Source organism: Camarhynchus parvulus, chromosome 20 (assembly GCF_901933205.1).
Source record: "Camarhynchus parvulus chromosome 20, STF_HiC, whole genome shotgun sequence".
In the NCBI taxonomy this organism is placed as follows: domain Eukaryota; kingdom Metazoa; phylum Chordata; class Aves; order Passeriformes; family Thraupidae; genus Camarhynchus; species Camarhynchus parvulus.
Genome location: NC_044590.1, coordinates 12,442,443 through 12,469,508, shown reverse-complemented (window position 1 = coordinate 12,469,508; position 27,066 = coordinate 12,442,443). Strand labels below are relative to the sequence as shown.

General features: G+C 42.6%; 1 protein-coding gene across 1 annotated transcript; it reads right to left on the bottom strand.

The window, feature by feature from the left end:
• Nucleotides 1-742: 742 nt before the first annotated feature.
• On the bottom strand, nucleotides 743-27,066 carry CHMP4B (charged multivesicular body protein 4B). The gene is made up of 5 exons (XM_030963332.1): nucleotides 26,745-27,066; nucleotides 5,907-6,084; nucleotides 5,108-5,222; nucleotides 4,469-4,595; nucleotides 743-1,565 (listed from the first exon to the last, which is right to left on the bottom strand). Exons 1-5 carry the CDS (start codon nucleotides 26,938-26,940, stop codon nucleotides 1,498-1,500), a joined length of 684 nt encoding a protein of 227 aa, XP_030819192.1. The 5' UTR covers nucleotides 26,941-27,066; the 3' UTR covers nucleotides 743-1,497.

The following is a 27,066-nucleotide window of genomic DNA, read 5'->3' as shown; positions in this document are numbered from 1 at the left end:
CAGTGAGATAAATCCCATCACCAATGCCAGGGGCATCACTGGCCCCTGTCACTGGGCTGCCAGGGGCTGCCCTGCCACCCCCAGCTCTCAGCTCTCACATCAGGACACTGCACAGCATGAATGGTGCTGGTGGGGCTGGGTTTTCCCCTCCCAGCTCCACCTGAATGCTCCTGCTGGGATATTTCACTGCATTTGAGATGCCCCCTGGAATTCCCAGAATAAAACACAGCTGCTTTAACAACATCTCTTAGCACAGTGCACAGTAGAGGTGATTTCCATGATGAAAAACAAAGCCAAGGGCCCCAGCTCTGTCCCTAAACCTCTTGCTTTGAACTTAATTCAGGTGATTTGTCCTTGGAGTGGGGATTTTCACACAGAACAGAATCCCAGGATCACTGATGTTGGAAAAGATCTCCAAAGTCACTGAGTCCAACCTGTGACTGATCCCCACCTTGTCACCAGCCCACAGCACTTGTTCACATCCAGCTGTTCCTTGAGTCCCTCCAGGGATGGGGACTCCACCACTTTCCTGGGCAGCCCCTTCCATGAAGAAATTCCTCCTGATGTCCAACCTGAACCTCCCTTGGCACAGCTTGAGGTTCTCTCCTCTTGTCCTTCCCCGTTCCCCATAGCTCAGCATGCTTTAGAATGGATGTCCCTCATGTAGAAAGAGGCCAAACTCCACCTAAAGCACAGCCAGATCACTTAAACAGGACACAGAATTGACCACAGCAGCCACAGGTGAAAATTAATCGAGATATTTAATACAGTGCAATCCATAGTAGTTTCTTAATTAAAATAATTGTGTGCATGTATCTGAATGGGTTATCAATTATCACAAAAAAGCAATAAACATTGTAGTGCTGTGTAGAAAAATGTACAACAGAACTTGAAACCTTCCCTACTTCCAAGAGAGTGTGGATCAACTGCAGATCATTCTCAGCAATTAAAATGGGCACAGTGACTACGTCGTTGCAGTGACAGACACAGGGCTGGCACACAGCAGTCAAGGGATATAAATAGACCTGGCAAAGAACTAAAAACCTAAAGCATTCTTGCACCTAAAACACAATAAAGAAGCCAATGGGGGCTTACGACTTTTCCTGGTTTTTAAATGCCTTACAAGACTCCTAGACACACTTAAACTGACTTAAAATTACAGAGTGTTTTGCAGCTTATTTCAATTCAATGTATGGCCCAAATTGAAGATGAAGATCCAGCAGTGGCAGGAGCACAGTCCCAAAGCTGAGTGTTTGATTTTGCAAATACCTTTTCTACAGAAATTCAACCGTATCGACAGCAGGCAATTCCCCTGCTCCCCTTCTCTCCTCTGGGCAGACTTTTTTCCATGCTATGCAGAAAACAGCAATGCAGTTCCCACTGCTCTGGGTTAAAATTAAAGATAAAGACATTTTGCTTATGCTTTCTCCTCAACAAAACACATTTGCACCCAGAATAGGTAACCAAAGTCTTTTTTCCAGCCAGGGGCTGCTGTGGTTACATGGTTCCTGCCCAAGCTTCCAGCTCTTTCATGTCATCATCCTCTTCTTCCTCTTTCTTCTTGGCTGCAAAATCACAAAAGAGAACAGGTGAGTGGGAATCCTGACAGAACCCTCTTTGCCACTGACAAACCAGTAAATGAAGAACCTAAGGCCAGCTGTGGACAAAAAAAATACATAAAATCTTTTTGAACTGAAGTAAAAGGTGATTTGCTGAAAGAGCCAGCGTGGGCTAAACTTCCTGAGTGGCAAAAAACAACAGCTCCCACAGGAAGAAGGCAGGGGGCATGAAAGTTCAAGTGTGATATTTTTCCATAATTTCCAAGCCTCTTTCAGAGGGATGCAGCTTCTTACAGAAACTCATCTGATGTCTCCAGTGGGAATCTCTTCCCCATCCAAATGTAATTCCTTATTGCATCACTGAATACTGTGACTGCAGGGAATGAGGTGTTTGGGTCAGGTACAGAATGTGGAGGGGCTGGAGAGCCCTGGGAACATCCCACTCCCCCACTCCTGTGCTCCCTGGCAGCTGCTGGATGTGGATGTGGATGGGAGGGAGCAGCCTGGACACTGCCCCCTCCTCCTTCCTGGCTGTTCCAGGGCAGAAAATGCTGCTCTTTGTTAGAATCTGACAAATTCAGTTTCCATTAACTCAGCAAAAAAGGTTTGAACCCACAAATAGCTGCAAAAATTCTGGAAAAGGTAAAAAAACCGAAGAGTGAAACAATTCCTGGTCCAAGTGGTGTGTGTCATTCCAAAGGAAATGTTTACATCAGGAAAACTGAGTCAGCTCCAAGCTCCAGACCCCTCACTTGTACAAGGCTGGAATTTGGTTTTCTATATTAAGCTCCTCCAGCCACCATTAAACAAAAACAGCTTCTGCCTGAATTTCTCCTGACACCACCAACATCAAAATTCCTCATTCAGACTGATTAAAGCCAAAGTCCAGAATGCTCCTGAGAAGTGGAAAAGCAGGAAAGCTTATGGTAATCTTCCCTTCAATGGATAAAAAGGAGGTAACAGACTCAGCTCTACCTCAAAAGACACATTATTATTCCCAAAAAGACAATTACACATGAACCTGAACCATGAGGGACAGTATTCCCTTTGGAGGTCTGACCATGGTATGCACAAACAAACTTTTAATCCCAGTGTTAAGTCAGTTTTAAGTGAAAATCAATTTAGGTTCAAAAAATAAACCCACACAAAATCCCCACCCAACACTACCCCAGAATCCCAATTTTTCCCAAATGCCAGCCTTGGAGGCAGCTTTACTGAAGCAAAAATTGCCACTTAAATACCTTAATGGAATTCATGGAATTCTCATTTCCATCCAAAAGCAGCTTAGCATAAATCCTGTGAAACACTGAGCTTTATGCTTGCAGCTTTTACTACCAAACTTGTACACAATTTGTATTATTTTAGGGAGTTTCCCCAAGTTTTAGGCTGTGTAGCTCCTTAAATATATCCACAATTACAACACCCCTTACTTGTGTGCAGCCACAAAATGCAAAGAGTAGATTTGGGTCCAGACATTGTGTTTTAAGAATATTTAGAGAACAAACCTCATTAAACCAGCCAGGCAATAAAAAGGCAATGCACTGGTTCATTTAATCTATTTCTCCTGAATCTGATAAAGTCTCAGATTTCAGATATTCTGATAGAACTCCCTCCCCCTCTCACCAACTCTGGTCAGCAGTTCTGGCTGGTAAAACACAACCAGGAACACACAAAATCAGTGGTGGTAGAATAAGGAACACACAAAATCAGTGGTGGCAGAATAAAACCAGAGGAACACACAAAATCAGTGGTGGCAGAATAAAACCAGAGGAACACACAAAGTCAGTGGTGTCAGAATGAAAGCAGAGTAACACACAAAATCAGTGGTGGCAGAATAAAACCAGAGGAACACACAAAGTCAGTGGTGTCAGAATGAAAGCAGACTAACACCAGGAGCAGTGGCACAAAGCAGAACCTGCTCAGGCAGTGCTGCTGTTTCCCACACCCATCCAAGCCTGGAAAGGCAGCAGGATAATTACAGATACACTGACCAACTGGGATTATTTGCATCCACTGCTCTTTTGGAGGTTTTTTTTTCCTGTTCCAAGTAAGGGCATGGAATAGAGCTGCAAATTCTGTAAGTTATTCATCATAGTCAGGCAGATTCAGCAAAATGGGCTTGTAAAGCTTTATATCCCATTAGTGCTGCCAGAGGTGTCCCAGCTCAGCTGAATTCCATGGGAATGTTCACACAAGAGGGACCAGTTCAGATTTAAGTGCAGCTTTGAACCCTCTGTGTAAATTCAAACATTTCTTGTCCATCCTCCAGGTAAAATCCTCACACCAGTTACAATTCCCTGGGTATGTGTGGGCTAGGACTGGGATGATCCTGACTTTGGGAATGCCTGGTTTGGGTACTGCAGAGGAGCCCCCAGCCTTCCCAAAGAGGGAACCCCAAAGGAAGATCCTCCCAAGGCCAGAAAAGCAGGGATCAAATTCAAACCCAAAGGAAACATGGATCCACGGGGGAATCTGAACCTGCCTGGGACTGGATGACCCTGGAGGTCTTTTCCAACTGCAATGATTTTATGAGTTCATTTACTCTGCCTTCCTTTTTACCTCCTCAGGGTGTCTTGTCAAGATTTCCTCCTTGTTGGCCCAACAGCAGCTGGAAAAAGGCTCTTTTCTCCCATACCTCCACAGCACCCTGAGCATCATGCAGAGTACCTGGATGAGCTGGAGCAGAAAACAGCTGCTCCTGTGACAGGGAGTGATTTTTGTGCTGCTTCTGAAAGGCAGGTGCCCCTCACAGAGAAATGGCAATCACTGGGTGTGATTTGGGATTCAGGAAGCAATTCCAAGCAAAATGTCTGTGCTGTTTGCAGCCAGATCTCCCAAATCCAAGGAACTGGCAGATGAATAAGCACATTTTTAATGATGCAGGATGTTTCAGTAAAGGTTGATCATACCTGGCTTGGAGGGTATTGATATTGAGGGCACGTTTGGTAGTGGTACTGTCTCCGGCCCACTGATTTCCAGCAAGTTTTTGTCTAGTTCTTCTTGTTCTAGTTCCTCTAGCTCTGCCATGAGTTCATCCTAGGATTTCAAGGAGAAAAAAGAAAAAAGAAGGAACTTTAAGTTATATTTATTATCAATCAGATATAGCTGATCGCATTATTAAAGAAAATAGCACAAATGCACAGGGTCAGAGCGAAGTGAGGAGATGAGGAGTCTGATTCTGATGTGATTCCTGTACTTCATCTCTTGGAGGGAAAGCAGAGGAGGGAAGGGGAAATCCAAGCCCAAATATTCTCAGGTCAGGCCATCCAGACCATTCTGAGCATAAAGTCCAAGTCACAGCCACCAAGAACTGCAGGAGAGATTTCAGAGCCCAGTCCTGCAGCCAGGCACACACAGCATGCAGATCTCCAGAGAGAGATCCTGGGGGACATAATTCCTGCAGGGATTTCAAAGCCTTCACAAGAAGATGTGCTCAGGGTTGGTGATGGGGCTGGCAGTGCTGGGCCAATGGTTGGACTCCCTGACCTTCCCATCCCAGAGGATTCCATCATTCACTGGTGCAAAGAGAAGCAAATTAAAAACCATACCTCATCAAATTCCTCCCCAAATCCTACTGGCTTGGAGATGGCTGTAGAGATCTCATCTGCCAGCTCTTGCTGTTCTGCAATGTCCTGCATTAATTCATCTACTTTATCAATGTCCCTGGAAAAGAAAGGAAAGAATTCAGTATCAGCAGGCTCCTTCCCAATCAACACTGCATTTCCTGACTTCTGTAGAAATGCCCTACCACAGTGACATTTCCAAGGCCCTTCCCCAAAATACACTTTGCATGCAAGTCTGGGTTTTATCCCCCTGGTCTCAACTCAATTAGAGATGTATTTTTAACTCTTCCCTGCAAGCTTAGCTCCCAGCAGTTATACAGACACCAGGGAGAGCATTTGTTCTGCATCACTGATATTAATAATAATTTGCTCTCTTCCCTGATTCAGCATTATTACATCCACAATATTTGCTTGTGGAGCAAGCACAACATTCCCATAATGCACTTTTACCTTTAATTATTGCTACATACACCAACTCCACTACAGAAAAACAAGTTTTAAGACCCCCCTTGAGGCTTAAAATTCTTGCTGTTACAAGATGGATCTGTAACTGCTGCAGGCTCCCATTTTCTTTAGACCACACTGGTGCTACCCAGCTTTTGGATAAATGTAGTAGTAAACTGAGGAAGCATCATATTTGTGTGTTTTGTTCAATTTTAGTTTGAAGTGAGAGCCTTTCACAAGAAGGTTTTGCTGCTCCAGCTCCACCTTTGGTTTGGAACAGCAGATCTGACAAATGCCAAACTACAGATCCCGTGGGAAGATGCAGGAGGGAGTGACTTACATGTTGTCATGAGCAGCTTTCATAGCCTTAGCAGCAAACCCCATGTTCTTGAGCACTTCAGTGTTGGTGTTGGCATTCTCCAGGGCTTCCCTCTGGAATTCAATTGTTGATAACGTGCCATCAATCTGTGCCAGCTGCTTCTCATACCTCTTCTTGCGCTTCAGGGCCTGCAGGGCAGCTGCAGAGCAAAGGACAGGGTGGCACTGGTGAGCTCTGTGCCCAGAACAGCCCCTCACTCTTTGCACCAAGCGCTGCTCAGCACAGAGAGATATTTAGCATGTTCTGGTGTTTGTTGTCTACACAGATCACCTGTGCTGCCCAACCCTTGATTTGCCATCCTTCAAGGGTGGCACAGAGGTGGCTGCTGCCCTGTGGCTGTCACCTGTCACCTGTCACAGCAGGATGCCAGCCCAGACTCACTCCTGACACACCACAGACAGAGACCATGCTACAGCAAACAGAAACCTTCAATATCCAGGCTCATCCACCAAAACCAGCCTTGTTCACCTTCCCCCCCATCACAGGAAGGCAGCACTGCTGGTGCAGCTCCTGCCAGCTGAGATCTTTGTGCTGCTGCAGATCCCCCCCTCCTGCTGAACCCCTGTTCAAATCCAAGGAGAAATGTTCCCTCAGCTTTGCACTTAAACGTGAAATACACATTCTAAAAATGTTGGTATTTATGGATGTTTTGTGTTACTCCTCCTAGAAGGTGTTTACACAACAGCCTGAGCTGGGAGAAGCCTCACTGAAGGTGGTTTGAGAAATTTGCTGCTTGTGGGCTGTGCAGGAGGAGCCCCCCCAGGACAGCTCCCACCCCTGGCACCAGTGTGGGAGGACTGCTCCAACCTGCCCTACCCAGGGAGCAGCCAGCAGGTGACAACAGCCCACAGCCAGCTCATCCCAAGACACCTGGGCAGAAATCATGGCCATTCCTGAGACAGACAGGTGTGAAAAACACGTTCACTCTCTTGTAAAAATTTAAGTTGAATAAAGGACTTTTAAAAAGTTTTAAAAAGTTTAATAGGAGATAAAGATTATAAAGCAAAGATTATTAGAGTCAGTTGTGTCTGGCACTGAGCTAAGAGCACATTTGCTATTTTGGAAACACTCTTTATACCCAATTTTTACTGCACTAGTTTGTTACATATTTATAAACAATTATTCATAGTAAACTTTTTTCTTCAAATTAGTTTACATATTCTAAGAAGTGTTTAGTATAGTCCTTTTTCAGATTTGTTTTTTTAGCGCATGTGTATTCTTTGGCTATGGTTTTAGTCTATTCTTATTATAACTTCTGGTTTTGGGCTTTGGTCCATAATGTCTTTAGATGGTGAGTGTTGATACTTGGTATATCTGTAGTGTCTTCTTCATATGTTTACTGGATGTTATCTAAGTAGGTATTTTAACATAAGCATACTTTTATCAGCTATTTCACTACCACGTCTAAGCTTAATTAACAACAGAAATAAAAACTATATATTTATAGCAAAGTTACTTTAACACCACACATACAAAATCCATTTTAATATTTGTGAAAAGCCAATATTATAATAGGTATGTATAACCCAGGGAACACCAACTACCTTTACCCAGAGCTGTACAAGATGTGCTTAATGCCACAGCCCTGGCAGGGTCCACGAATGGTGGCAAATAAAAGCTTTACATCTTGCCATCTCTGAGAGAGATGCTTTCCTGCTTTCCAGAGCAGGAAACGAGGAGTAGGAAATCCTGACAAGAGACAGGTTCCCTTATCTCTCCTTGCAGAGGGCTGCTAACTCAGGGATGTGATGAATATGTTTATAAAGTGGCTGCTGATGGAGCCCACAGGCAGCCCAGGTGTTCTGGACTTTGCCATCCTGAGATGCTGACAGTCCTGCAAGGTAAAGTCCTAAACAGAGCTCCAGCTCTGCAACTGGTTATGAATATGCTGTATTTGGTTAATTTCAAATTAATGTGTTAGAAAACAAACAAAAAAAAAAGCACTTTTTTATGGGAAGGCCCAGCTAAGGATGCCAAGCACACAAAGCAGCTCAGGATTATTTAGGAGAAGTCAGTAAAAACATCTCAACTGCTGCAAGAGAAGCCAAGGACCCAAAACAAACCACTCACAAACAGTGAGTGCAAAACAAACAGCACCTCTGCACTGACTTTCTCTCCAGGGTCAGTAAATCTGCCCAGTTTTGGGCCAGTCCAACATCCATGTGTGTGACAGGACTGAGAACAGGGGGTGTGCAAAGGACAATGTTTGATCTGCAGAATGAGGCACAACACAAACATCCCAAACATTCCAGCTTGATGCCAGATCATAAATCGATGAGCAACACATTGCTGGGATATTTAGGCTGGTTCATTCTGCCCTAATGGTTTCATTAAGGATATAGGAAGTTTTCTTACTCAGAAAGATTAAAAACTGTTAATAGCTGTGTTTATATAGTGACAGATGCTGGGGAAATGCCCAACAATAAGGGGATGTGAGAATTTTGTGCCTCATGGAGAATTACTAGCAAAAGCAGAAATTTTTTAAGCATTATATAACATTATACAAAGCCAAGTAAAGTGCTGCAATTTCTGTACAGCTCCCCACTCCAGCCTTCTCTGAGAACAATTAGAGTTTGCCTGCATTTCATGCAGAGTTTAAAACAAGCTGCTCAGACACAAACACTGCAGGGATCACTGTGAGTGATCACAGGATCTTATCAGGATCACAAGTTCTTATGAGGCTTGTTGGGTAACCCTGTCCCTCCCATCCCCACCCACACCTCTCGTGCACCAGAACTGCCCTAAACTGCTCATGGATTTGTGGGATTTTCTGTTTCCCACCCCTTCAGACCAAGGAAAATATTCTTTTCTCCTCCCTAAGGCCAAAGATCAGGAACATACTGAAATCTTATGAACTGCCAGAGTAACATGTTTTTGTCAAGTTTTTATTAAAGCCAAAGCTATAAAAATTTAATCTGAAGGGAATTACATTGGCTTTTTTTCCCAAAAAAACCCATCTTTTCCCAAAATCAGAAATAAATAAGTGTTGGAACCCTGGTTGCTGAGAATTTTAGACTTTCTGTGCTGCCAGGCACTGACCCCCAAGAAAACACTGCATTTGACCTGAAACCATAGAGAAAACTTCCAAAATTAAAGAACAGAACTAAGATTATGAGTGGGTAGCTTGAATAGAAGTGTGTATATCACATAGTAGAAAACTTAAAGTTTTAGAATATAGTAAGATACATAAAACAAGATAGAAGTTTTAGGGCAGAGACCAGTCCTTCTTCTTCATAAATTTAAGTAGTATTATATAAGTAAATTAAAAAATCTACACTGCAAGCCACAAATAATTAGTTATTAAGTTAAAAATAAAATTATTTTAAGTGTCATTTCTTAAATAAAAGTTTATCCTTAAAAGACCTTATACAGACATACCTCTCCATTTTAACTAATTAAAATTAAGCACTACAAAATTCACAACTTAAGACTATAATATAAATAAGAACTAATAAACATCCAAGTCCAAACAAAAAATACATTTAATCCCAACCTTAACAAAAAAAAAAACACAACAAAAAATCCATTAAATAAGAACCAGAGACAGTGGGATACAAATGTCCTGTAGCAATTTTAACTTATTAGAATTACGCACTACAAAACTCACAACTTAGAAGACTATAATATAAATAAGAACTAATAAACATCCAAGTCCAAACAAAAAATACCTTCTCATACATTTAATCCCAACCTTAACAAAAAAAAATCCAAAAAATCCATTAAATAAGAAGCAGAGACAGTGGAGTACAAAAATGTCTATAGTATTTTAAGTTATTAGAATTAAGGACTACAAAACTTACAACTTATAAGACTATAATATAAATCAAAACTAATAAACACCTAAGTCCAAACAAAAAATAGATCTTCATACATTTAATCCCAACAAACAAACAAAAAAAAAAAATTAAAAAAAATCCATTAAATAAGCACCAGAGACAGTGGGGTACAAATGCCCTGTAGCATTTTTAACTTATTAGAATTAAGCACTACAAAACTCACAACTTATAAGACTATAATATAAGTCAGAACTAGTAAACATCTAAGTCTAAACAAAAAATACCTCCTCATACATTTAATCCCCCTCCCAAAAAAAAATCCATTAAATAAGCACCAGAGACAGCGGGTACCAATGCCCTGTAGCATTTTTAACTTACTAGAATTAAGCACTACAAAACTCACAACTTATAAGATTATAATATAAATAAGAACTAATAAATATCTAAGTCCAAACAAAAAATACATTTAATCCCAACCTTAACAAAAAAAAACCAAATAAAAAATGCATTAAATAAGCACCAGAGAGAGTGGGGTACGGATGCCCTGTGGCACTGAGCACATGCAAGAACTGGGTGTGTCTGAAATCAGAGTGGGACGGGGCCCTCCTCACAGGCTGCTATCACATCCAACAGCCATGGCAGAGGCTCTCCTCAGCACCCACACCCCAAATGATGCCTTTACTGCTTCCAAGGCAGTAATTAGAGGCAGAAATGCAGTTTACAGCCAGCTTTAATTGCTGTGCAGCTGCTTCAGCAGCACCTGGGACCATACACTCGGTTAAAAACATTTATCCCTGGCCAGCCAGAGTTCACTCACACCCTAGAATGTGCTGTAGAGATCACCCAGCAGGGTTTTCTAGAATCAGCTGATCTCAGCTTCCCAGCAGTGGGACAAACTCCTTATCTTGCACCCAAAAGCCATGCAGGATTTCCAGGGCCAGCCTCTCCCAGCAGCTCCTGCACAGGGCCTGATATGCAGAGTCCAGCTGGGCTGAACTCCCCTGGAATATCCCTGGCACATAAAAACCAGGACCAGGAGGACCATGGAGCATACAAAACCTTACTCTGCTAACCCCCAACAATGCTGCTTTTACAAAATACAGGAGTAAAAGGTTTGTTCATCAGTATAAAGCAGACTACAGTGATAATTTTATACCTTGGGTTCCCCAAAAAGACCCCCAACAGCTCTTCTGCCACAGCTTAATGGCTGAACTCACTCTGGATTATCCCTGGGACATAAAATCCAGGACCATGGAGCTTACAAAACCTTACTCTGCTAACACCCAGCAATACTGCTTTTACAAAAAAGAAATAAAGGTTTGTTCATCAGCATAAAGCAGACTGCAATGACAATTTTACACCCTGAGTTCCCCAAAAAGCTCTTTTTCTGTCACAGTTTAATGGCTGAACTCACTCTGGAATATCCCCCTCCATAAAATCCAGGACCATGAGGACCATGGAGCTCACAAAAACGTACTCTGCTAACACTCAACAATGCTGCTTTTACCAAACACAGAAATAAAAGGTTTGTTCATCAGTATAAAGCAGACTGCAATGATAATTTTATACCTTGGATTCCCCAAAAAAACTCCCAACAGCTCTTCTGCCACAGCTCAGTGGCTGAACTCACTCTGGAATATCCCTGTGACATAAAAACCAGGACCATGGAGCATAGAAAACCTTACTCTGCTAATACCCAACAACACTTGCTTTTTACAAAACATGGAAGTAAAAGGTTTGTTCATCACTATAAAGCAGACTGCAATGATAATTTTATACCTTGAGCTCCCTAAAAAGACTCCCAACAGCTCTTCTGCCACAGCCTGATGGCTGAACTCACTGTGGAATATCCCTGTGACATAAAATCCAGGACCAAGAGGACCATGGAGGATACAAAAACTTATTCTGCTAACACCCAGCAATGCTGCTTTTACAAAATACAGGAGTAAGAGGTTTGTTCATCAGTATAAAGCAGACTGCAATGATAATTTTCTACCTTGGGTTCCCCAAAAAGCTCTTCTTCTGCCACAGCTCAGTGGCTGAACTCACTCTGGAATATCCCCCTGAAATAAAAACCAGCTGCTCTAAGAGGGGATTTAACAACCCTCAATGCCAGCAAAATATCTCATCATTCCATGGGCAGTTTTCACAAGGTAATAGCAAGAACCTGCCAATAAAGAATGTTTTCCACACCTCCTCCTTACCAGGCACACTGGTGGTTTAACTTGTAAGTCCAATGTGCAGCATGAATTGCAAGCACTTAAAAGATCCTCTAAAAAAAACAATCAGCAGATAACAAACCTCAGCTGTACTTTATCTGAATTGTAATAAAGCTTTCAGAGAATATATATGACTGAGGGAAAAGCAGTTAGATATATTTGTATATAATTATTATTATAATTGAATTAAAGGTAATATATTTAATACTACCTGGGTGACTTCTGCCATCCATCAGGAGACAGTGAGTAGGCTCAAAATTCCCTTTTCCATATGAAATTTTGATATATTAATTGTCTTTATTATCAGCTGTGATGGGGATGTTGGAGACAATTTTTATTCATAAAGATTAAAATGATTGCCCCACAGAGCCCTGACCAGTTAAAATGGGTATCAATAGTTTATTATCTCTTTTTCATTGGCAAAGGAATGTAAAATTTCTGTGTTAATGAACATCAGACTGTGATCTCTGCAGTTCCTTTTCACAGAGAAATTCTGACAAAGAAAACACCACATCCAAGAGAGGAATAAAACTGCAGCTGAGTCCAGTCACACCTGGGCTGGCTGCTTCAATTTCTTGAATGTAAAACCTGCCTAAAACTACATTCAAAGAACATTTCTCAAGCTTTATAACACTTAAAAACCTATTCCTTCCTCTGCTTTTTTTGTTTGCTTTGGGGTTTTTTGAGGGATGACTTGTCATTGATTGTTGGTTGGTTGGGTTTTTTTTTATTTCCAGTCTTTGATTGAAGTATAAAATACTGTTTCAATTGTCTATTTCTTTGAATTTCTGTGGTATCCCCCACTGCTAGAAATACCAGCAGAAGTTCTACACCTCCTGTTTGACCATGGAGATTCCCAAGAATGCAGGGTTTCACTGGGATGTCACCATGGCAGGTGACAGCAGTGACAAGCAGAACTCGTGTCACTGTTTCCAGTCACTCCTCCTGACTGATGAACACCCAGAAATGAAAAGAGCAGAGTCACTCAGCCAGACTCTCCTCTGTCAGCAGATCAGTCAGAAAAACATGACTGCTCACCCAGATAATTTCACTTTGTCCTCCAGAAATGCTATCTGTAAGAATGTGATGTATTTTGAATTATTTTAATCCGTGTATAGGCAAATTATTATTATTAAATGAACTGTTGTAAGTCTGATGATTTTCTTTGCCATATTTACAGCAGTTTGCTAGTCAAATGAGATGAATGTTCACTGTGATAAGCAGCTTGCAGGATAATAAAATATAATTTTACTACATGCTATTGCATTCAGAGAGGGAAAATTGACTATGAATGTCAGTGGTTTTGTTAAAAATCAACAGCCCTCCTGCAAATAAATATTCCTTACACACTGGTAGGACAGGCAGTGTTCCTGGGATATTTATGTACAGCAAAGCTGGGGAATTAATGCTTTTAAATATCATTAGCAGAAAAGAGTAGATCAGCAGATAAAAACCTGGAAGAACAAGGCTTTCTTACATAATTGGAACTTCAAAATTTGCTGGCAAAACCACATTTCAGCTTGAGAGGAGCAAAGAGCACTGGGAATAGAACTCAGGAATTTCACTGAATTCAAGAATACACCTGGCCAAGTTTCACTGAATTCAAGAATACACCTGGCCAAGTTTCACTGAATTCAAGAATACACCTGGCCAAGTTTCACTGAATTCAAAAATACACCGGGCCAAGGTGGAAGTGTTGATGATGCCACAGGATTTGTCCCCCCACAGTGCAGGTGTCTCCTTCCTCTGCAAAACCCTCCCAAAATTCACACTGACACCTAAAATAGGGGTCAAAATTTTTGCCTAAAATAGAGAGGCTTCTCCTCTAGGGGAAAACACTGCAGTTAGTAGCTCTAATTATTCCAACTGAAGGGGAAAATAACTTCATCTCACAGCTAATTCTTGCATTCTCTCTGGCAGAAATGGCAGCAGCAGAGATGCCAGGGCACAGGGACAGCAGCAATTTGAATATGGCATGAGAGAGTTCCACAGCAGCCTCAGGAAATAATGTGCACCAAATGTCAGCCACACCAAAATAATAAAGAGTGCAGGAGCTGCAGAGGAGCTGCCCAAATTGGGGTGCCTTGGCCCCTTGAGCTGCAAGCCCAGGCACTAAATAGGATTGAGATAATCAACTTAATAGTGGAAGAGCATTTTGGACATTACCCTGTACATCCAGCTGTAATTTGCTCTGCAGAAAGAAGCATCTTTATTTTTGCTGCTTCTGAAAATCCCATTCCATCTTCCTGGCACTCGCCTGGGCAGCAAATTTCATCAGGAACAACATCCTGGCTGTCCTTGGAATGGGATAAACAAGGAATTGCCTGCCTTGCCTGCAGTCAGGAGCTTTATCCTGGGCAGCAACTGCTCATCTCTCACTGCTGAGATCCAGCAAACTGCCTACAGATCTCAAAAAAAAAAAAAAAACTAAAAAGAGAATTGCCAAGTTATGCCCCAATAACAGATAAATGTGTCTGTGAGCAGATAAAAAGACTGCTGACTACAGACTGATCAAACTCTGATTTTTGCCTTGAGTAAGAACCTTTCTGCAGAGGTTTGACGGCTCCAGGAGTTGTTACACCAGGACTGCCCTCGTTGGTTCCATACAGAGGCATCCAGGCCATAGCAAGGATGGCTCATCCCAGGTGAGTCTCAGAACACAAAATGTCAGAAGTCCAAACAGCCAGGTGTGATTTTAAGCTCCAAAAAACCTGGTGTGATTTTAAGGCCCAAAAAACCTGGTGTGATTTTGAGGTTCAAACAGCCAGGTGTGATTTTAGGTCCAAAAAAACTGGTGTGATTTTAAGGCCCAAAAAACCTGGTGTGATTTTGAGCTCCATAAAGCCAGGTGTGATTTTAAGGCCCAAACAGCCAGGTGTGATTGTAAGATCCAAAAAACCTGGTGTGATATTAAGGCCCAAAAAACAAGGTGTGATTTTAAGGCCCAAAGAGCCAGGTGTGATTTTTAAGCCCTGTGGTGTCCAAGTGGCTGGGACACAGAGGTACCAAAGGATGGTTATAAATAAATATATTTATGATCCTGTGTGCAGCAGCAGCTCCTTTCCTGTGAGATCACCTCCTGAGAGCTCTGCTGCCTCAGGGATGTGTTCAGCTCTAAAAGCCATGATCCATGTTTGTCCCTGATGCCAGGGCCTGTCTCAACAGTGTCCTGTGCTTTTCTTTTGGGAAATGTGCACTTTTAGCAGAGAATCATAGGCAGAGTTAAGGCTTGGTGCTTCCCTTGTCTTTCTCTGCCTGTTTATTAAATTTCTAATAAAGTTTCCAAACCCTGCCCTCAAAGGAAGGCAACTATTCCCAGCTCAGAGATTGGGACTGATTAAAACAATTTCAATAAAGGACCCAAACCCAAGCAGAGAATACAAAGTTTTTGCCTTTTAAAATACAAGATTACAACTTCCTCTTGAGCAAAGCAGTGCCAGAACATTTAGTCTAGTGTGCAAGAGATGGAACAAAACAATAAACACTCCTGCTTTAAAAATCTATAAATGTATAAAAGAAACAAAAAAAACCCCAAAGAGATAAAGAAAAAAGCATCTGTAGAGCAGCAATCAGGGCTGTGATACAGCAACACCCAAACACAAGAGGAAGCAGCACTTTCACACCACCCTGGCTCTAATTCTCTGTAAAATAATCTCCAGGCAAGCCTGGGACAGTTTTGTCCAAAAAAAAAAGCTATAAAAAAAAAGTCATTAAAAATGTCATCAAAAAAAAGGTCATAAAAAGTCAGTTTTGTCCCAAAAAAAATTTAAAAAAGGAAAAAAAATGTAATCAAAAAAAGGGTCATCAAAAAGAAGTAATAAAAAAGGGTCATCTAAAAAAAGGGCCATCAAAAAAAAGTCATTTTTGTCAACAAAAAAAGGGGAAAAAATGTAATAAAAAAAGGGTCATCCAAAAAAAAGGGTCATCACAAAAAAGGTCAGTTTTGTCCAAAAAAAAAAAGGTGAAAAAAAGTAATCAAAAAAGGGTCATAAAAAAGTGATTAAAAAAGTAATCAAAAAAAAGGTAACAAAAAAGTCAATTCTGTCCAAAAAAAGGAAAAAAATGTAATAAAAAAAAGGGTCATCAAAAAAATAAAAAAATAAAGAGTCATCAAAAAAAGGTCATCAAAAAAAGTCAATTTTAAAAAAAAAAAAAAATTAAAAAAGAAAAAAAATGTAATCAAAAAAAGTAATTAAAAAAAGATTCATCAAAAACAGGTCATAAAAAGGCCATAAAAAAAAGTCAGTTTTGTCAAAAAAAAGAAAAGAAATGTAATTTAAAAAAAGGGTCATCAAAAAAAGTAATAAAAAAGGGTCATGAAAAAAGTAATCAGAAAAAGGTCATCAAAAAAAGTCATCAAAAAAAAGTCAGTTTTGTCAAAAAAAAATTTAAAAAAGGAAAAAAAAAATGTAATAAAAAAAGGGCCATCCAAAAAAAGTAATAAAAAATGGTCATAAAAAAAGTAATATTAAAAAAGGCCATCAAAAAAAGGAAAAAAATGTAATTAAAAAAACGGGTCATCAAAAAAAGTAATTAAAAAAAGGGTCAAGTCATCAAAAAAAGTCAGTTTTGTCAAAAAAAAATTTTTAAAAAGGAAAAAAAATGTAATCAAAAATGGGTCATCCAGAAAAAGTAATAAAAAATGGTCATCAAAAAAAGGTAATAAAAAAATAGTCATCAAAAGAAGGTGAATTTTTTCAAAAAAATTTTAAAAAAAGGAAAAATAATGTAATAAAAAAAAGATCATCAAAAAAAAGTAATTAAAAAAAGAGTCATTAAAAAAAGGTCATAAAAAAGGCCATCAAAAGAAGTCAGTTCTGTCAAAAAAAGGAAAAAAAAAGTAACAAAAAAAAGGGTCATCAAAAAAAGTAATTAAAAAAGGGTCATGAAAAAAATAATCAAAAAAAATCAAAAAAGTCATCCAAAAAAAGTCATTTTGTCAAAAAAAATTTTTAAAAAGGAAAAAAAAATGTAATCAAAAATGGGTCATCCAAAAAAAGTAATAAAAAAATAAAGTCGTCAAAAAAAAGGTCATCATAAAAAGGTCAATTTTTTCCAAAAAAAAATTTTAAAAAGGAAAGAAAATGTAATCAAAAAAAGGGTAATCAAAAAAAGTAATTAAAAAATGGTCATCAAAAAAGGTCATTAAAAAAGGCCATCAAAAAAAGGTCAATTTTTAAAAAAGGAAAAAATATGTAATCAAAAAAGGGTCATCAAAAAAAAGTCATAAAAAAGGCCATCAAAAAAAGTCAGTTTTGTCAAAAAAAAGGTAAGAAATGTAATTTTAAAAAAGGGTCATCCAAAAAAAGTAATTAAAAACGGTCATCAAAAAAAGGTAACAAAAAAAATAAAGAGTCATCAAAAAAAGGTCAATTTTTTCAAAAAAAAATTTTTTAAAGGAAAAATAATGTAATTTAAAAAAGGGTCATCAAAAAAAGTAATTTAAAAATGGTAATCAAAAAAAGTAATAAAAAAAAGTCATCAAAAAAAGTCAGTTTTGTCAAAAAAAAGGTAAGAAATGTAATTTAAAAAAAGGGTAATGAAAAAAGTAATCACAAAAAGGTCATCAAAAAAAGTCATCAAAAAAAAGTCAGTTTTGTCCAAAAAAAACAGGAAAAAAAATGTCATCTACAGTGAGTCTTGAAGTTCAAATGAGCAAACCAGGAATGAGAAAGCGCAGTTCCAGAGACAGCTTTGTCCCACGCAGGAGCTGGAAGGAGTCTCAGAAATGCCGGTTCAGCCAAAACCATCCAGGCCTGAAGCTGCAAACCATTCCCTGAAATGTGATCCAGGCTCTGGCAGCAAAGCCTGCTCTGCATTTCCCAATTCCCAGTGCCACTCCTCAGGGTCCTGCAGGTCTTTGGGTGATGGCAGGGGATTGCAAAAGAAAGGGATTTCCAAATTAAATTACGTATTTTCTAAGGCTGCCTGAGTAAATTATCCTCTCTTACTCTTTCCAACTGCCACCAACTTTGCCAGTTAAAAATCTGCACCTTCTTTGATACACACATACAATTCTGGTGTGAAATGAGGTAATTATTCAGTATTCAACCAAAGTTTAAACTTTTAGGATGAGAAATGTGTGTTCCCTAAGGTGTCCCTGAGATCCTCACAGCCTGCAAACACTCTTCATGAGTTTTCTATTTTATTTTGTAATTGCTGAAGGTACCTTGTTAAAGAGAATTTCAGTGAAAACTCAGCATCTTCCTTTGAATCCCTGCCAGAAATGCATCAGGCTTTGCAGGAACAGCTCTTAAGTATCTCCAAATGCTGGTTTCTCACAGGAAAAAAAACAACCAACCAACCAACCCAGTTCCCTAAGCTGAACAGTATTTTTGTAATTAATTCACAAACTGAGAAGCTCCTACCCAAAAGTGGCACCCTTCAAGACCTTTTCTTGCTGGGGAATTCAAAGAGTGGCTGCCTGGGAATCCATCAGGCATTTTCCAGCCTTGGACCATTATTATTAGAGCCTTGCCAAGTCTAAAAATTTCATTGATGCTGTCATAATATTTAGCATTTCTCTTAGCAGCCTGACTTCCCCAGATGAGATATTCTGGGATGTAAAAAGCACTTTTTTTTGAATGCTGAGATTCCAACACTGACATGGGAGGGAAAGCTGAGAACACAACCCTTTAGAAAGCCAAAAGTTATAAAGCAAATAAGACAAACCATATTTATATTTAAAATTTTGTACTTGACACAACCTCCAAACACTCCTGTGGCAACACTGCAGTACTTTTTTGAGGCTGAATTGCAGTTTTGAATGGCAATCCCATGTTCTGAGGCTGGGATCAGCTCCAGAGCCAGGCTCAGCAATAAATTCTGCTCCTGCTGATGGGGCTGCCAGGGAAGCAGTCCCAAAAAAGCCTTTCTGCCTCTCACTGTCCCCCCAGGACAGGGCACGTGCAGAGCCCACCATGGAGAGCCCCAGGGCATTTTCAGGAGGTAAAATCATCACCTTCACTGCAGATGCAGTTCCCAGGGAGCCCATGATGAAGTTTGCTTTCTATTAACTTGTTTTGTTTCATAACCAACCAAAATCACCTCCAAATGTTTGAATACCACTGATTCCTGTCACTCTGCCATTTCTCTTTTCAGTTCACAACATCTGAGCAACCTCTGTGCACAGAATCCCTGAATCTGGATGAAATCCTGCCAGGCCATGAGGAGCACACACAATGTGGGTGTTTGGTGACACTTTCACCCCACCACTGCACATCCCATCACATCCCAGGAAATGATACTGATCACATCCCAGAGATGTCACACTGGTTATTTGGACACCTCCAAACTTCAGAGGGCTTTCTGTTTGAGCTGTAGATGTAAATTACTATTAACATGTTTAATAGTTAGAAAATTAGAATTTATCAAGAAGCAGTTCAAAAAATTAAAAATATACAGTGCCTTTTATAAGTGTTTTGAGGGGCTAATGTCCTTCTTTTGTTTTCCAACATTGAAATAAGACAATTTATACAGTGAAATAAGAAGCTCAGAATAGGCTAGAATAAATAACACATGTGAAAATAAATTATTATTAACGTCTAAAATATTGTACTATCACCAAATTCACTGCCACCAGTCAAGAGCTGCAAGACAACAGCTGCCCACACAATTATCCTAAAACTCTGTTAGCTCCTAGAAACTGCTAATTGGCAAAGCTTCATCTCAACAGTGAACCCACAGCAGAGCTTTTACCAGCTGGGCTTCCACCTGGAAGGACATCATGGACAGAACTGCTACTGCCTTTGCCACAGCCCGGCACTGAGCTTCACACTCTGCTCTTCTGGGTCCCACCAGTGCTGGGCCACTGTGGCCACCCCAGTGCCCTTGGTAGTGGACACAAGGAAGGATCCATGGGATCACAGTGGTTTGGGTTGAGAGGGACCTTAAACATCACCCAGTGCCACCCCTGCCATGGCAGGGACACCTTCCATCATCCCAGGCTGCTTCCAAGCCCTGTCCAGCCTGGCCTTGGGCACTGCCAGGGATCCAGGGGCAGCCCCAGCTGCTCTGGGCACCCTGTGCCAGGGCCTCAGCACCCTCAGAGTGAGGAATTCCTGCCCAACGTCCCACTCTGGCAGTGTGAAACCATTCCTGGTTATCGTGTCCCTCCATCCCTTGTCCCCAGTCCCTCTGCAGCTCTCCTGGAGCCCCTTTAGGCCCTGGAAGGGGCTCTGGGCTCTCCTCAGAGCCCTCACCTGTGCAGGTGAGCCCCCCCAGCTCCAGCCCTTCCTTCAGGATCTGGATCCCTGCTCCAGACTCTGGGGGATGATTCAGAGCAGAATCAACCTCCTGATCACCAGCTCTGCTGCAGCCTTGGGCTGTCTCAGGGAAAGGCAAAAAACCCCGACAACATTGATGTCTGGTCTGTTCTGGATTCTCCACCTGCATCCTGTTTGTTTCACACACTTTGTGCCAGGAGTTCCAGTTTCTTGAACACCTGGTTGCAAATATGACGGGAAGTCAAGAATGAGATTGCTCCAGCTTTTAGTTTTGCAAAAATCATCCATTTTTAAGCAGTGGGAGTAAATGACAAGATTTTACTTTAAACCCCACTCATGTCCACACTTTGCTGGCTGCAAAATTCAGGCCACAATCTGCTACCCAAAGTCTCTGGGACAAACATCACATACTCAAAAACCAGAAATGGCAATGCAATTTTGGGTTTTTGGGAGCAATAAGGGACTGACAGAGAGACCTGAATGATACAAATGCAAAACCCAACATATCCCAGTGCAGATAAACTCTCCACAACTCAGCATAAGTCTAAAAGAGGGTTAAACCAAATTGATGATTTGCATCACCTGCAAATTATAGTTTTTGAATTAGCCTAGGAGCAGGATTCAGTAATTAGGCCTGGAGTTTAATAAGATACTAGAATCCAACATCTAATACATTTGGAGAGAAAAAGTAATAAACACAAAGTTAGTAGCTGCAATCATGCCAGGTTTCCCTCCTGACAGGGTACAGGAACAGAGGAAGGATGTATTGCATCAAGTACAGTTACCAAATCATGTATTTCAGAATCACAGGGTTTGGGGTTTTTTTTAATGCCACTTTTTAAAGCAGTTTTTTCAAATGGTGTTTGTGAATCCCACCACTGCTGTTTTATACCTGAGAGTCTTGTCTCCAAAAACCCCTGCTAAACATAGGTAGGGTGAAATGCAAAGAAGATGATCTAATTAAAAAGAGCAATTATCGCTTTTCCCAAGGCAGGTGATGAATGCCCATCTCATTACCTCGGGGGAAGATGAAAGACTCAGGCCTGCACTGCCATCAATACTCCAGCACTGAAACCCTGGGTTATGGAGAAGCACCTGGAACTCAAACATCAATTTTGCTTTAGACTGTGACTTAAAACACAGAGAGGGCAGGCTGAGGGCCTGAAGATGGGCTGGAAGTGCTGCAGGACTCCCTACACAGCACCTGATGATTCATGGAAACAAAACCAGGGGCACATTTGATTCTGGGAGAACCACTTCTGCTGGCAAACAGGAGTTTTGAGCCACACTCCCCAAACCTGAGCCCTTGCAAACACTCACAAGGATTCACCCTCTGAATCCCTGCCCGTGCCCAGAGCTGAGGCTGCAGCTTGCCCTGCCTCACTGCCAGCTTTGAAGCACCCAGCCTTGCACACAGAACCACCCTGGCCCTCCTCCCTGCTGCCATGAGCTCAATAATGAGCCCTGTGTCCCTCAGATGTTATCACAGGTACTGTGATAACAGAGCTGCCCTCTGAGCAGGGACTGCTGCCAGCAGAGGCAGAACTGCCCTCCCTCCTCCTTCCCATCAAATTCCTGCCTCCCTCTCCCAGCCAGCTCCAGCATTTGTGTGGTTAAGTGTGGAAAACAACTTTTTTCTCTCTTTTTTTTTTTTTTGCTAAGAGTTGGGTTTTGTCTGGCTCAGCGAGTTAATCCAAGTCATGGTCTGCCCACACAAAGGGGAAGAGCAGCACAGAGGAACGGGCAGGGCCACTCCTGGAGCAGCCTCACTCAGCCAGTCCCAGCTGGACATTCCAGGCAGGGTCCCAGACAGGGGCAGCTCTGACACCAGAACCCTCCAGCTGCAGGGAAATCACATCAACAGACTGATGGGACAGCTTAAAAAAGGTAAAGGGATGTAAGGAGTTAATTTCCATTACAAACCATCACCTGAGGCAGCACTGAGAGCCCCAGGTGGGCCCAAAGTCAGGACTTCAGCCAAGCCCAAGTCCTGGTTTGTTTGGTTTTGGTGCTGGGTGGAGAACAGGAGTGTTCTCTCTCCAGGAAAAGCCTGAATTATACAGCAGGAATCTAGCAGTGGGTTTGCATCTATTTTGTGTACTTAGTGCTGGGGAAAAACCCAACATTATATTTATGTACAGTGAAAAGAAAAACTTTGACATCAGGAAAGAAAAACTGCTCACTGAGAGAAAATCCATGAAATGTCCCTCTGTTGCTAAAGCCTCAATATATTTTGGCACAAAATTGGCTTTTCACCCATTGCACTGTTTGTAGCCGTAGTGTTAACTAACAGACAGGTAAGATCAGTGGCAGGCAGGCACAAAAGTGCATCCACTCACCCTGGATCTGAATGAGCTCCTTTTAACACTGGCACTCTAAAGCAGCACTGAGCTTCTCTCCCTCCTGTAACGTTCACACGGAGACAGAACTTGAGCTTCAGGTTCCAGGAGAAACAGACTCTGGAATTGTTATACCCGAGGTAGTCAGAGCTCAAGGCATTAACCCCTTGTTGTCTGTGTGCCTGGGCTATTCCTCTGTGTCCTAGGGTGACGTTATGATGCTTGTATCCCCCTTTGTGTGTTCTGTTTACGCTGGGTATCATGTTCTGTGCCTTCAAGACTGGCTCTGAAGAGTGAAAGTTTTGTTTTGGTTTTGTTATCAGCCACTCCCCCACAGCTGGTGGGACACAGAGATGGGGCAGTACATGGTGCTGCTTTTGATTTTTGCTTGGCTTTTTGTTTTTGCTCATTAGTTAGTTTAGCTAAGCAGTCTGAATTTTCCCTGGACTGTTTCTTCCTTTCCCTTTTTTGGAACCCCTCGAGCCTGCTCTGGACTGGAACCTGGGAACACCGAGAGTTTGCACCTTGTAGCTGCAGCAGCTGCCCCAGCTGGAGGGACTGAGAACAGAGCGACCACCCCCAGAGAGACTTTCTGAATTTGTCATCTTTTCCAGAGCAGTGACAGAGTGGTGTCACCCGGTATTGTTCATTCTGTGTGCTGGGGGTGCTGTGCCTGTTAAATAAACAGGTTCTTTCCACTTTTCTCCGAGGAATCCTTCCCAAACTGGCTGGGGGTAAGGACTGTGTGGGTTTGCTTTCTGGAGGTTTTCTCCCAAATTTGCCCTAAACCAGGACAGTGAGGCAGCTCAGCTTTGCGTGATCAGCCACAGGAACAGAAACACCAGAGCAGCAGAGATTAGGATCAGCTTCAACTCCCCTGAAACTGAACCCAGAACCGTTGGAGTAGATGGAGCAGCTTAGTTTGTATCACGAGGTTTGAGCGCTGAGAAAACATCCCAGACGAAACAACAGCACGGACAAACTGGAGCGGAATAAAAGGAGGCAGCAGCAGCAGCACGGGGCTCCCAGAGCATCAGGCTCACAGCTGCACTCTGCTTTTGTTAGAGCAAAGTTGGTTTTCAGGGCAGATGTAAAATGAGTGAGATACTGGCTGAGCAGCGTTCAAATTAGTCAGCACTGCTGCTGCTGTTGTGAGAAATTCATTGAGGAGTAAATCACTACTCACGAGGTAGAGTTGAAGTGTGGGAGGGTTTCTCAGAGGGGTGGGGACAAAGCCCAGAACGCTGTTTTCGAAAGATTGAACGTTTCCATGAGAACACAAAGCACAAGCACAACCCAAGTTCCTCCCAGAAGAGGGAAGAGTAATGTGCCTGTTTTCAAACAACCCTTCCAATGATGATTAATCTTGAGAGTTTTTCATCCCATGAACAAAACACAGCAAGCACATTAAAGCCATCACTGCTGCTCTCCCCAGCACACTCAGAACTTTTCATACAACATGAAAGCCTCCCATGCCAAGAAACAACACAGATTGAGTAAATTTATACTGCAAAGTTCCTTATTATAACCTCAGAACGTCCTGAGTTGTTTGGTTACACAGCCTGGATACCTTAAATACGGATTACAAAAAATACACACGTAAAATAAGTTCATAAATTAACAAAACCCTGCATGTGCTTGGGGCAGGCACAGGAACCAGAAGCCTCTAAATTTCTTAGATTAAGCTTTCCTTAGACTCCAGAAGTGCTGCAGGAATGAGTGAATGAGCCTTTGGAAAGCAGCTCACTTGGCACCTGAACAATCACCCAGTGTGCTGGGGAGCTGAGAATGTTTCCTTTTGTTTCCTCAAGTGTTCCAGACACCCGCCTTTCCTCTGGGACAACAAAAACGCCATTCCAGGTTTTCCCAAGGTGATTTTAAGCTTCCAGGTAAACTCCCCGCACCACTCTACCACCTTCTTCTGGCTGTCCCACAGCAGCTTCCAGGGCCATCAGCAGGACTGCCCAGCTCAGATCACCAATGTGCAGCATCCACAGGAGATCCTCCAGGAGCAGCAGGGATTCCAGAGTGAAGTGATTAAATCTTGGAGAACTAAGCCTAAGGATTCTCCAAATTTAATTTTTTAAAAGTTGATCCAACACTTAAAATAATCTCTAGCTAATTATCTTTCGTTCAATTTTACTTGAAAGCATTTTAACCATATCAAAGTATTTCCATTAAAATGACAGACTTTCACATATAAAACCAATATATTTTTATATTCAGTTAAAATATGGTTTCAAGTGACTTTGCATCAAAATCGCATAGATAATGGATTATAAACCAACCTAAGGTCAGAGAAAATCCAGTATCTGGATATCAAAAAAATGCAATTTGTAGGAGCTCAGTATTGATGAACTCAGAAAAACTGAGTGTGTCCTGAGGGGAATTCACTTCCCAACAAGCCACAGACAATCAGCTGCCTTAACTCCCAGCCCGGTAAGAACAGTTGGCCTCTCAGTTCCAGAAATGGAAAAAGAGTGGTTTCCTTTTCCAGCAGAAACCCATCCCTGCCCTTCTCCTATTCACAGCTCCTTAATTACTCCTCAGGCTCCTGCGCTGCTGCAAGCCCTCAATTAGTGTGAGCCAGAGCCCCGCCGTGAATGGGCAGGTTTTCCTCCTTCCTCCACCTCCGAGGAAATTTAATCCCTCCCCGGCCAGGTTCTGAAGGGCAGCAGACAGAGAGATGCCTTTACAGCAGAGAGACGAAGCTCAACAGAAAGTTTAGCAGTTCAAAGGCCCAGTGTGACCCAGGAGATGAAGAAACTGCAGAGCCACATTTTGGTTCTCATTCTGAGCTCATTGCCACAAAAACCACAGCCCAGGCTCACTTCTTAGAACTGCTGCAGTGTATTTAAATTAGAACTGACTTGGTTAAGCCTGAAGTCAGGCTCTGCTGAGGTCTCTGATAATCCCTGAGCCCTCATGAGCCAGCTCCATCCACGTCACCCACACACAAGGAAGTTCTGGAGTCTGCAAGGAGCTAGAAGTGCTGACTGAAGGAGTGACATGAAACTCCTGAGGGTAATTACTGCCGACGAGCCCTTGCCAGACGCGTGTTTGCAGCTCCCTGTGCCACAGGCAGAGCCACTCCTGCTCCTGCACAGAGAGGGCAACAACATCCACGCAGAAATCAGGATGTGCTTTCCTGGAAACTTTTACTGACCAAGCTAAAACAAGGAAGAAGTTGGTTTTCAGAGCACTGGAATATATAATGCGACAACTGCCTTATCTCTAGACATATCAAGCACTGCCTGGAAAACACAGCCAGACCTGTCTGGGGAAGTCAAGTTCCACCCGGGAAACAGCAATTCCATTAATTAACTTAAGAGTGTGTGTGGAAGAGCCTCTTGGAGGGGGCTGAGCAGTGGGAATAAACCCCAAAACAAACACTGCTTCCGAAAGAATGAGTATTTCCATGAGAACACAAAACAAAGGACAAGCATAACCCAAGTTATTCTCAGAAGAGGAAATATTAACTATTCAATCTATGTTTATTTTCATCAGCTCTTACCAAAAGTTCTGAGTGCGTTGGGGAGACCAGGAGCTACAGCCGGAATGTGTGTGCTGTTTGTTGTCTCTGGGATATTAACTTACCTATTTTACAGAAACCCTTTTAATGCTGGCCAGTTTTCTCCTAGAAATTCTTCATCCCAACAACAAAAAACAACCAACACACACAATCAGGCTGTAACTCCTGCCCTCCCTAGCACGCTCAGAACTTTTGGTAAGACGTGACAAAAATAAACACAGATAGTAAAGACTTTTGTGGGTTGGAATTAAAACCACCAGCAGGGTAAATCAAGGGCTGACGGCAGGGTGCTGCCCTGCTTTTCCCTTTCCTTTTCAGGGATATTCCCCTGAGCTCTCCCCACAGTGAAGGGCAGGAACAGCACGGAGGAGCCGAGCACTATCGCGACATGGGAGTCACGGGGGAGTGACGGGACTTCACACGGGGCAGCCCCAGGGAAGGGAAGGGACGGGAAGGGAAGGGAAGGGAAGGGAAGGTGTCCTCCCCTCACACTGAGGAAACCCGGCTGGGGCGGGAACTGCGCCGGGAAGGGCGGTACGGCCGCGGAGAGGTGGGATACCGGCAGTAGGTACAAAATAAAGCCACTACGGTATAAAAATAAAGGCTCTGGGTGTAAAACACAGCAGCACAGCTGCGTCTGCGCTGGCCAAGGCCCTCCCGACCTGTTGCCCGGGTTCGGCGCGGCCCGGCCCGGCCCCCCCCGCTCACCGCGCTTGTTTTTGGTGCCGTGCTTGCGGGCGGCCGCCAGCTCCTGCTCGATCTTCTTTTCCAGGAACTCCTGCTTCTTGCTCAGCATCTCCTCCGTGTCGCGGAGCCGCTGGATCGCCTCCTGCGGGGACGGGCCCTTCCCGCCGCCCTTCCCGCCGGCGCCCGTCCCGAACAGCTTCCCCAGGAGCCCCGACATGGCTGCGCGGGGCCGGGCCGAGGCCGTGCAGCTGCGGTGCCCGCTCCCCTCGCTCCGCTCCCCGCACACACCGACCCGAGGCCCGAGGCCGCCGCTGCCGCCGCCCGACTCCGCCCGCTCGCCTCG